We start from the raw sequence: 12,339 nt of genomic DNA, 5'->3' as shown, positions 1-12,339 counted from the left end.
TACAAACAGTAGGAACAGAGGGAAGTCAGCATTGAAGATGCGATGGAGGACTTTGCTGAGGAAGGCAGTCCAGGATGTTCTGACAGGGAGTGGGTTTGGGGAAATGACTTGTGCAACAGTTGGTGGTAGAGACAGGCAAAGCTGGATGTTCACTGAAGAGAGTAGGATTGCATGTGAGCAATACAGTCATGATGGGTAAGAGAGCTCTTCAAAGAGGTTAACAAAAGATGACTGTGTTTTATCTTTCAGAGTTGGCAATGTTTGATTGCACTGGGCGTGTCCTTCTTGGATTGTGGACACACGGTAAGCATCTCTAAAGTCCTGCTGACAGAAGAAACCAGTGGTGACTACACTAAGTAAACAAACACTGGACCAGTTTGCTGTCTTCCACAAGTAGCCATCAAAACAAGTGTGTTTCTATGGTTTACTGTGTGACCATAGGCAAAAGTATGTGCTGTTGCACAGACTAAACCACCTTTGGGGCTCAGCTTTTTATTGGGAAAGACTTTAAGAGATGGAAAGTTTTTTCTTCCTGGCCTCCTAATCTGAGAACTGGTTTAGGTGCAATTTTTAAAAAGCTCACAATTGCTGCTGTCATTTCAACACTAAACTTTTAAATAGCTGCCCAAGGTAAAGCTTGTTTTACCCCTTGGAAAAATAAGCTACTATATATTACTTTTAACCAAGCAATATGTTAAAAATACATACTTGGAAAATAATAAATTTTTCATAATACAAATTAGAGAATGGGTATGCAAATTGTTTTTTCAAAAGGTAATGAAATAATAAATCGGAGAAATACTTTTCTTATGCATACCCTCTCAGTTATTTTACTTATAAAAATTTAAATATCAATTAGAGTGGTTTCATTTATATTAAATATAACATTATGAGAGATCTACCTCTATTAGGTCCAAGATTCTTTTAACTTTTTTCCACTTTAAATTTCTCAGTGGAAGTTAAGAGGGGTGAGAAAGCATAAAGAATGTGCTAAGTAGGCAAATAGCAAAACTCACCTGTAGGTGGTGATTAGTAACTACCTTGGAAAATCACTTCAGAGATATTCCTCAGAGATTGAAAGCTAATCAGGATTTTCATGAGATTCCAATTTTAACGACCCTCCTGTACGTGCAGAACTTTCCTGATGTTATTTACTCTCAACTCATATGATTATAAAATCACCATCCTAGTCCAGAGGGTGGTGGTACAAAAAAGATGGTAATGTTTATGACTGAGACTTTGGGAATGAGGAGAAAAGACTCAAAAGGAGAAGAGTTTCATTCCTGAAAGCCATCTCCTACCAGTCATATTTTTTTCTGAAGCTCCGATCTGCTTCCTGCCCAGGACGACTTACTTGCAAGGCAATCTAAGGAGCTATGGACCTAACTGTTGTAAAGCTCTCTCACCAGTCACTAGGTATCACTGATTGCAGAGTTCTTGCTCAGCAAGGTTGCACTTGGTTACATACATCTCTTCAGTCATTTCCTCGGGAGAAAAATCTCTGAGACCATGTGGTGGAGCTCTGGAGTCAGAGGAAATGTTTCCATTCAGTATGAAGCTGCTGCTCTTCAGCCACTTCTGACGTTTTTTACATGCGGAGCCTGAGACTGGTTATTGCAAATCCAATCATTTGTTTTGGTGGAGAAGAGTAATCAAATGTTTACAGTCTCCATTGACTGTAAGAACAGTAACGGAGATGGCACTGAAGGACTTGTCCCTCCTCACAACAGTTGTCCTGGCTGGTTGATGTTTTCTGCTCACCTGAGCCCCTTAAAGAAGCCATTGCTGATATTTTGCACACACTCCAAACCCATAGTCAGTGGACTGGCTTTCATGAGACATTGAGGGTAAACAATTGTGTTTCACTGACCACCCCTTCATCTTAGACCCACCAGTAATTACAGCAGAAGGTCACAGAAGTTTCCCTAAATCTTCCCCCACATCCGCTCCTCTCCTCCCCCGCTCTTTCCCAAACTGCATAAAAGGGCACTCTGAGAAGATGCTGGGGACTGCCATCTTCATCAGGTTGCAGTAGTTGAAGGCCAAGCTAACCCAGAAAGTTTTTGTAAAGAGCACAGTAACATTTACCTTTGCCCTGAGCCTGGATGGGTCCTGTCAGTGTCAGAATCACACTATTTAGAACCTACATAAAAGCTGCTAGCTTTCTTTTTGAAGTTATGTTTCAAGGATGGAAAATTTCCCAGTTAAATGGCATTTTGTAAATCCTCTGTGTGTGATGTTTTATAGTGTGAACATGCCCATACCATACTCCACTTGATTTTCTTAGTACTCTAGGTGCAATAAATGATGTTTAGAACTTAAGTCTTCCAATGTGTTTTTGTGGAAAGTTGAGGATAATTAATTGTACTTTGTTTAAATTGACTTGTCATCCATAAATGTGACGTGAAATAATTGAGCCTCTTCAGCATACTGAGGGTTACCAGGGATATGGAGGAGCTGCAGCTGGACTCCTGTGAGGTCCTGCTAGTTGTGTTAGGAATGGTTGCAACCAACTTTTTAGTGACCATTTAGCACTATGTAAACTTGATTTGTAATTAAAAATTTTTTTTGCCTTTTCCAATTTGGTTTCCTGGGTATTTTTTTAACCTGGAATATGCTAATGAGGTTTGATGAGAATCTTAGGAAGTCTCAACAGCTTTGATACAGAAATATAGAAACATCATCTACCAGCTGGGCTGCGTATGAGGCCCACACTGTTAGTGATTTCCTCCTTAGAAGGGAGAGAGAAATACATAGATTTAGTCTCCAGAAGACTCAATAAATTGCGGACACTAAGACACTAATTTCCATTCACCCACTTAGTCAAGTATTCTTCTGTTGCTAAAGGTGGTATCAATAGGTTTGGACTTGGGGGAAAAAATGTTATTCTGCTTTAAGCTGAACATTTTTCTATCTGTATCCTTTTCCCATCAAGGTAGACCTTTTCATTCTGTATATGCTGCCATAAAAAGTACAGACTATTTGATAGAGAAGTCAAAGTGTTGAGTGTAAATATGAATGATCAATTTGGAAGACCTGATATAAGTGTGACTATTGGCATTGTTTAATAAAAACAAAGTCTTTTAAATAAATAAAAATTTAAAGCACAGTACACTACTGGCCCTGTCACCAGACTCATGACTGAAAATCTTAAGTCAGTCTTCATTTGTCACAAGAGTGTCAGTAGATCTTCGTTTTCCCTTTCTCTGTTGCAAACTTTCTCTGCCTCTTACACGAGCTGAATACTCCAAGCAACACGTAAAAGTAGTCTCGGGAGGATGTTCTCCATATTCTTCCTTGTTTTGCCCTCCTTGATTTGGATTTAATTTCAGAATTAAAATAGGATGTAAAACAATTGAAAGATCCTGATTTGAGACATTGCCTTTCGCTCTGCCCTCTGCAGACCCTTTCTCCTTCTTTCGACAGGACCCGTGGATTTAGCTTCCTCTGTCCTTTTAGCTTAAGCATTTAAAAATGGCTAGCAACTACTATTTGCTACTTTTGATTTTAGCACTTCTGTTTTCTCATTTAATTCTTATACCAACAAGAGGATCAGCCTCTTGTGAAACTAAAATAACTTCCCAAATCACATCCCTGATCAGTGGACAATTGATACTTGAACTTAAGTAGTTTTAACTCCGGAACCCACATTGTCATTACCTAACAAATGCATATAATGTGTAGTACACCCTTCGTGGGGTTAAGACACCAAGCACTGATGCTTAGCAGCACCAGAAACATGAAACCATGGAAGTATTTGCTTGATACTCTGATTTAGTGCTAGAATATATTTTAGCTCAGAACGTGCCAGCTGCGGTAGACCAATTTTGTTTGACCTGTACTAAAATTTAAAGAGTAACTTTAAATGCTTTCTGGTAGGTATAGAAAATGGGCAGGCCCCTTATGATCTCATCCCAGCAATAGCTACAAGTAATTGCTTTCTCATTTGCTTTACTTCTCTGACCTGAAAGCTTTTTAGCTTACCCCTGTGCCATTTAACCCCTTTTCTCAATGTCTCAATGCACCATGACCCACTTCTCCAAAGAAGGAGTTCAGCCTACTAAGCAGTATGAGTGATAAACGGCAGGATAAGGTTACTAACACTGCAACCCTCGCTTGCTACCTAATGAGAAAGTCTACCACCTAAGCTCACTGGAGAAAAGGCTGCAGTGAATGGTCAGTGTATCTGACAATTGCTCTTAGTTGTTAAAACCTGAGGTACAATACCCAGAAGTGAATAAGCAAGCTGAAGAAGTGTTTCAGTGTGTTCCTAATCCACTCGTTGGGAATAGTTTTATAGTTTACCCTGGTCTTTTCAGCATCATCACCAGCCTGTGAGGTATACAAGCAAGTTGTTAGGTATTATTTATTGAGGAATAATACGAGATAGCATGTTAGTGTACATCCTATTTATTCCCATTTTACCAATACACATGATAAGATTCCAAAAGGATATGTAACTTGCTCAGGGTCATAAGAAGTGGCAGAGTTGAATCCCTTTCCATTATAATAGGAATATTTTCTTCGTATAGATGTATAGTCTTGCAGTGTGCATTAACACTCTGAGGAACAATAACATTCCTAAAGCCTCAAAATGACAGTAAGGCTAAAAGCAGACTGAATGATTGCTCCAAGGTATATGCAGAGAAAAGAGAAAAATGCAACATCACAGATCCTGATGGGTCAGGTCTCTAGGATGGGGTCTAGCAATGTGTTTTAACAGGAGCCAAGGTGATTGTGATGCAGCCCGAAAAAATCTTCAGACCATATTCCTCATTAAATATGGTATTTTATGAATTTTTTTAATGTAAGATTTTTCTCTGCTCAGCTTCCAAAAGATAGTGGGGCCAGGAAGATAGGGCACAGGATTTAGACCATTTGAAATTTGATTTTTAGAACACACAGTAGCAAAAGTCGATCTGTGATTGCTTAATGCCCTGATCAGGAACGCCCATCCGGAAGCACAGCGTACCACAAGAATAATAAAAGTGCAGATTTTGCTGAGGCATTAGACATTATCTCAACCATTAACTGTTTCAGCTCCTAGCTATTATCTTACATATTTGAAATGATGTCTACTAATGCATTTTTTTGAGGGGAAGTAAAAATAACAGCATTGAAAAAAGGCCTAAACTGATAGGTTGATTATAGGTAGTTAAGGCCAATTTCAGTATTTAGATACTTCAAAATCAGTCTAACCCTTTCTATCTTTTTGTCCTTAGTACCACCTGGGATTGACAGCTCAGCCTGAACTCTACCTTCTGGACACTGTGGATGCCGACTCGTTTGTGTCAAGATGACTGACAGCCTGAGAGACTGTATAAGAATAACTTTTTCTTAGTCCTTTGGTGCCAGGAGTCCTGTTAACATATCTCTGTTAGTTCAGAGGTGAGTTTTGTTCAAATGTTTTGAACAAAAGGCAAAGATTTCCTCATGGAAAGCATGTTAAGAGCTGACAGCTCAAAGTGTAGGTCAAAGACCTACCAACCTCACAACAGTCCTGCAACAGCCAGAGTTAAGTAATGGGCCTAGGAAGGCCGCACACCCCTATGGACCTGTGACTTCACTTCTGGTTTGAAAACTATGTTGTGTATCTATTTATGTAAACCTGAACATACCCGTTTGGGTAGAATTTTAAGGATATATAAAATTGATCCATCTTTTGAACTTTTTTTTAATGTATTGTACAGTAATTCAGATACTTGTGTCTGGAGCACAAATGATCTTTGTCAGAAACATCTGGTCAAATTGACTTACCTTATAAATATATAGTGATGCTTTACTGTGCCAGTTAAATTTCACTTTGATTTTAATTGACCAGACCTTTAGTAACTTAATACTGGTACATAATTTCTAAAGAAAACATTTCTTCCATTTGGTAATCATATTTAATTTTGGTTATCAGTGTGCTTTGTAATCATGATTTTTTTGGTTCTCATTTCACTTGGCTTGTTTTTCATAGATATGTTGTTATTTGGAAAAGAACTTAATACCAAGTAACAAGACCCAGACCAGATTTTTAACTAATGATCTGTTTTCCGTGTTGCATTGTAAGTCATTCCCTTCTAGATTCAAGTTTTCGTTAAAGAAAGAAGGAACATTTAACATTTGACTTTGTAAGATGGAAGAGAAGATAATGTGTTTGTTTTCTTTCTAAAGATTGAATAGTGTCACCCTGTCTTTTCTTCTCACTTTTCCCATTAATACTTGAAACACCATTTCTGGTCCAAAATCTCTATCCAGGAAAGGCTCCTGGATCTATTAGGGCATCTCCTAAGGAAGTCTAAGCATTTTATTTTAAGGTATTTTCACCAAGTACTGTGAGATGAAAACTGGACTGGGACTTGGAAAATTAGCCCACACGTTACAAACTACCTGTCTACATCTAGGTCTTTTTTTTTTTTTACCTCTCTTCCTAATCAGCAGGTTTTTTTTCATTAGAACAAAAATGTAAATATCTAAAAATTTTTACAAAATTGACTGATTGAAAAGTGAGATTTTCAATGCTCCTGCAGAGAGTGTAGTCGACTGGCTTGAACGGCAGCTGTCCATTTCTAATGGACTGTACATCAGGGGGGCACACACTCCACACACCTCCTTTCTTTCCAGACCCAAAGGCCTTGAGTTTGCACACCCTGCAGCCTTCTATGACTTCAGCATCAATTTTCAGGGTAAAAAAACCTGACCTCTCTGCCTTATTTTACAGCTTGGTGCCTTTCAATAAGTGTTTTGTTTTTCAAACCAACACTGTTTCTCTTTATGTGTAATGCCTGGCCCTCCACATGGGGGTGAGTTTTTCTAAATGATATTTCCAAATTCTACTTCAGAGTCTCTTGAAACTTCTGACAAGAGCAGTAGCCTTTCTGTACACACTGACATCCTTGTGATCTTAAAGATGAAGCTACATTAACATCAGTTGTCAGCTTTAAAAGAGAAATTTTAGGGCCTCCCCGGTGGCGCAGCGGTTGAGCGCTGGGTTGCGAAGCTGCCCGCGGCCTCTGCGGTGCCGGTTCGATCCCCGGCTGCTCCCCGGCCACCGGAGGAGGGTCCCACATGGCGCGCAGACCTCTCCTGCCACCCGCTGCTCCCCTCAGCAGTGTGCTTCGGTCCTTCTGCCTGCTCTGCTCCCCGCTCTGGCTCTGGTGAATTCTCTCACCCTCCCGCACTTCTGACTGTACCCAGTGCATGTGTAAACAGAACAAACAAACAAATAAATAAATAAATAAACATGCCTCTTTAAAAAAAAAAAAGAGAAATTTTAAAATGTATCAATGTTTTATATTTTCTTCATAAGCAGATAACAATCAAACTGAACCAGTCAGTTGGGTTTTCCTCTTCCCTAGGCAATTTCATGCCCCACTAGTTTCATTACCAGAGAATAAGGAAAGTAAAGAAGACAAAAAATAAAATCCCTTTTCACAAATCCTAAAGAGGTAAGATTATTGTACAACAGAGATTAAGTATGTGGGGGCTTTCTATAGCTTATCTCATTCTTTAACTGAATGTTGTTAGTAACATATAAGAGTTTACAGAAGTTTACAAGTGTATCTCTTAGATCATGTGACTCCTTTAATCAGAAAATTTGATAATAAAGCAAACTGAATCATGCTAAAACCAGTAGAGGAGATTGATATCTAAAGAGTGAGTCTAAATATTTTGCTGAGTTAATTTTAATTATTTATTATTCCTTAATTTATGATTTACAAATTGGGGTTTTTGTATCATGTGCTACTATACCTGTTAATATATTCAATCTTGAGATTAATCTATGTCCATACACTCTTCTGAGTGCCTGACATTGTGGACTCAATTTGCAAAATATGCTCTGACTGCATATACCCAGAAGGCCAGAAAGATGCAATTCAGTAATTGTTACTGAGCAGCTGCTGCTACATAACTGTGTGTCAGCCTGATAGAAAAAATAGTCAGTATATAGCCAGGCACATAAGAGGTTTAGTAGTTTAAATATAAAATAGTTTATTTAGCAAGTGAGACATCGGGGTTATAGTAGCCATGAAAATACCCTTCTCAATTTCAAACATTCTGATATTAAATCGCCAAAGCTTTGCCCCGGGAATATTTTCCAAAGTCTAGTACTATGTATTCTCTATTTATAGGGTATCCCTGCAATGACCTTCCCTCTCTACCCAAGCTAATGTGAGTAAATGAGTATCTTCATGCTTCTAACATTCCCCAAATGTGAGTTTACATTTTAATTTAAACCCCATTTTAATTTAATTGTGCATTTTCATAGTTACTCTTAATAAATACTTTGCATTGACTTTTTCAGATAATAAATATAGTAATTTACAGATGTATGTTGAATCTCAGAGATGATTGTATAATTCTGGAGCCTGTTGGGTTCAATGAGAAAAGCCAGTTTCTCATTAAACACTTAATCTCATTAAACACTGCTGGCTGCAGCTAGCTTCATAGGTTGCGTCTTAACCCCTTGCGCCACCAGAAAGGCCCACTTTCTGCCTTTTTTGTGTATGACTGCCTTTTTGGTTACTTTGGAGGATCCAGGTCTAATGCAATGTGTGTTTGGCAGCCTAGAATCTTTTTTATAACTTGGTTAGAAATACCTTTTCATTGTGTAATCGTCATGAAGGATGACTTCTCTTGCCACCCATCCTCAGCTTACCTGATCTTCATGGAACATGTTTTGATGCATCTACTGGAATATTTACTTAATGAATAAAGCAGTTGGATTTTTTTCCTTGTCTATTTTCCAAAGAGCACAGTGTTGACCAAAATATGAATACTTGTTGGTGGGACTAGATGGGCCTCATGATGTCTACAAATAACAACACTAAGTAATTACTCAGGCAAGTGGAGAAGAGTGCATATAGTACACAGAACAGTGGGTTAATGCCTAGAATGCAGACATAGATTTTGATTTTCCTTCCCCAAATACCAGACTTCACCTCCCCGTGAGGGTCACCCTTAACTTCAGGGAATATTAAGAAGGAAGTCACCACCACACGTTCTCTTACAGTTCAGACACTGTGTCTTCATTTTATTTCAGGGAAAACGTCCCCCCAAGGTTGGAATCTTACTGAGGAAGTCTGAGTCACGACAGTTATAACTTCAACACAGTCTGGTCACCATTACAGAACCCAGGGCAGGGCCAGCAGCGTCTGAGGCCACAGGTTTACTTAACATTTACTGTCTATTTCGGTTTCTTGTGTTTTCTACAGTGTCATACCAGAGCAGCAATAGCGCTTCTAGACTCAATCCTTTCACTCCCAAAATACCTCCATCAGTGGAAAAAGGGTTTGTTAGCAATTTACCTTTGCATCCCTAGAAATACCTTCAAGAAGGGTAAAATGATGTATAGTTAAATGTTAGACATTTATGCTTATGGCAAAATGGTCAAGTTTTTATATGAGTGAGATGCAGAGTGGTGATCTAGCATGATAAGTAGCATGTTTTTTTAACATAATTAAATAGCAACATGGCTGTCTCCTCTGATGTAATTGTTGCCCATTCTAAAAATAAATTATGGAATTCTTAATACCTTGTTCTATTTGGGAAAGATACATTCACTAAGTAATGAATAGAGTGTCACCTTTATCATGGTCATAGAAAAGTTTTCAGTAGTCACTACATAACTACTAATTTTCAGATTGCTTTGACATAATGTAGATTATTTTCTGTTACTAACTAGAAAATAAAAAATTTAAGTCAGAAAATCATGTCCTAAGTTTGGAAATACATCACCAAAGATATTTTTGAGTTGGCTATGGTATCTTATTTGGAAATAAATTATTTAAACAATTGAGACTTACTATACAAGGCTATGAAAATTCTGTCTGATACTCCTGAAGCATAATTTGCTATATATTGAAAATTCACTATTCTTAATAGTTTTCAGAAAACTTCCTGCCTTTTTTTTAAAGATTTATTTATTTATGCATACAAGAGCTAGGGTATAGGCCAGAGGTGTGGGGGATGAGAGGATTCACCTGAGACAGAGTGGGGAGCAGAACAGACTGATTGAAATACACTGCTGAGGGGAGCAGTGGGCGAGTCAGGAGAGGTCTGCTGTGCCATGTACGTAGCTCCCTGGTTGGGGATTGAACTTGTGCTGCGGTGGCTGCAGCTAGCTTCATAGGTTGCGTCTTAACCCCTTGCGCCACCAGAAAGGCCCACTTTCTACCTTTTTTGTGTATGACTGCCTTTTTGGATACTTTGGAGGATCCAGGTCTAATGTAATCTTTATATATAGGATGGAGAACACATAGAAATTAAAAGATGCTTATCAACAGAGAAGCCATGGAAACAAACACTGAATTTCTTGCACTTGTAGTTTTCCAAAACTAGCCCACAATTTACAAATAAATGCTGTCCCTCTTACCAGCTTTGGCTGTGATCATATGAGTAGCTCCAAAAACAAAAACAAAAACAAAAAAAAAAAACCACCACCTAGAGCCCTTGAAGAAGTCCTTAGCGAACATTCACAAAGGAGAATGGTTCTAATCCCTTCTTCTAGGTACTCACCATCTTTTATATGTGTCCTCAAGGATGCAGTCCTAAGTCCGTGCAGAAAGGGGGAAGTAACTGGGGAAACTGCCTGAGAAAGAGAGGAGTTGATTTAATGGATTCCAGGGATGTCAGCAAATATCCCCACACAAGTTCAGGAGTCACAGATTTAAACTACAACTCACCCCTGTCCCTATCCATATCAGCTATCAAGACATCACCTATTAGTAGATAGTCTAAACTAAACCTTTGGCTTATTTTTCCCTCTGCTTTCTTTTGGACATTGCTCATTAGTACCTTCGAAGAGTATACACAGGATAAAGTGTCAGTAGGTTAGTTCTCATCTCAACGTAACGGCAAAGTGAGACAGATGTCTGCATAATTTTTCTAATGAAATCATAGCTATCATGGATTCATAAAATTCAAGTAAAAAATCTTTTTAAACAAATCATTGTGAAATCTGCTGACTAAGAAATAACCAGGCTGCAATATAAACAGGACAGTGACTTTTTTGAGAATAGCAATCATACTTTGGGTTCTGGATCAAGAGGCAGTCCCAGAATGTGTCCATTAGGGTCAAGACACAGGGAAATTTTAAAGTATCAGGTATAGTTGTGGTCAAAGCTTAGGCCACTTGTTTTGAAACTTTTGGATTAGTTTACAGGTATGAAGTATGGAGCCTTTTGCCCCAGTTTGCAGGTGGTTCCCTGTCTTGCTCCAGATTACGGAAAAGAACAGTGACTTGCTTTTATAGACAAGGAGAAGATAGAGAATTGAGTCCCACTCATTGACTTAGTTCTCAACTCAGCAGTTGGAGACAAGATGGAGTCTGCTTCATTCAAAATACATTCCACATGGGGCCTCCCTGGTGGTGCAAGGGGTTAAGTCTCAGCACTATGAAGCTATCCTTAGCCACTGCAGCAGGAGTTCAGGCTAATCCATATGGCGCAGCAGACCTTTCCTATCTTGCCAGCTGCTCCCTTCAGCAGCCAATCTGCCTGTGCTGCTCCCCACTCTGTCTCTGGTGAATCCTCTCACCCCCCATACTTTTGGTCTGCACCTCAGTTCTTGTATGCATAAATAAATAAATCTTTTTTAAAAAAACAAAGACCAATCATGTGATTAGAGGATTCTTCGACTTAGAGGGAGAGGCTGAGTTCAGTGACATTGCCAGTGATTCCTTCAGTCATGCCTGCATAATGAAACTCCAATAAAAACTCTAGACACTGAAGCTTAGCAGAGTTTCTTGGTTGGTAAACACATTGATATGCTAGGAAGGGCACATGACCTGATACCAGAGGGTGTCAAATAGGCATTAAGATTAAATGAGATGATATATTGATATAAAGCAGAATGATAAGAACATCATAAATAATCATTGTTAGCTATTATTGTTTTGTCCAATATACATCCATTCTCCCACCAAATCTGTTCATCCTTTATTAGAGAAAAGCAAACCTTCCATTTGGTGCCTAATCAGAAACAGGAGTCATTGTGGAATCCGCCTTCTTTCCCCTCCCCGGTCATTTAGTTGCTGAATCCTCAGCATTCTAGAACCCATTTCCCATTCTGTATTCTTTCAGGAACCATTTAATAAGTGGAAATAAGAATCAAAGTGAATATTCATATTTGTATTTTTTTTATATTTAAAAAGCAGGTTTATTAGAAAAGGGATAGGGTAGTAAAAGACACTTGCATAGACACAAGCGGGCAGGAAGAGCTGCCCCGAAAGGGACAGGTTTGCTGAGAAAGGCCTGCATGATTGCAGCTGGGTGGCCTTGAGAAGAGCTGCCTCCACTGAGGGAGGTCAGTGAAGAGTATTCTGGGCATGGTGCAGGTCACGGGCAGGCAGGA

At 38.9% G+C, this 12,339-nt stretch overlaps 1 protein-coding gene and 1 long non-coding RNA gene across 20 annotated transcripts in view; one reads left to right on the top strand and one right to left on the bottom strand.

The window, feature by feature from the left end:
* SLC11A2 (solute carrier family 11 member 2) overlaps positions 1-12,339 on the top strand; it is a 65,968-nt gene that overhangs the window by 47,952 nt on the left and 5,677 nt on the right. For 13 of the 19 annotated variants that reach the window (XM_037514734.2, XM_037514740.2, XM_037514741.2 and 10 more), the window contains 2 exons: positions 250-303; positions 5,223-9,020. In XM_037514734.2, coding sequence (XP_037370631.1) covers positions 250-303; positions 5,223-5,300 — 132 coding nt within the window. In that variant the 3' untranslated portion in view covers positions 5,301-9,020. The other 6 variants (XR_008552300.1, XR_008552304.1, XR_008552301.1 and 3 more) reach the window with 6 other exon arrangements.
* LOC119247919 (uncharacterized) lies at positions 3,265-12,005 on the bottom strand. Its single transcript, XR_005125843.2, has 3 exons — positions 11,944-12,005; positions 10,504-10,576; positions 3,265-3,310 (listed from the first exon to the last, which is right to left on the bottom strand). It is a non-coding gene; the product is annotated as an uncharacterized LOC119247919 (long non-coding RNA).

The sequence above is a fragment of the Talpa occidentalis genome, unplaced genomic scaffold, assembly GCF_014898055.3.
Source record: "Talpa occidentalis isolate TD23 unplaced genomic scaffold, MPIMG_talOcc4v2.1 talOcc4.16, whole genome shotgun sequence".
In the NCBI taxonomy this organism is placed as follows: domain Eukaryota; kingdom Metazoa; phylum Chordata; class Mammalia; order Eulipotyphla; family Talpidae; genus Talpa; species Talpa occidentalis.
This window is presented reverse-complemented; position numbering and strand designations above follow the sequence as displayed.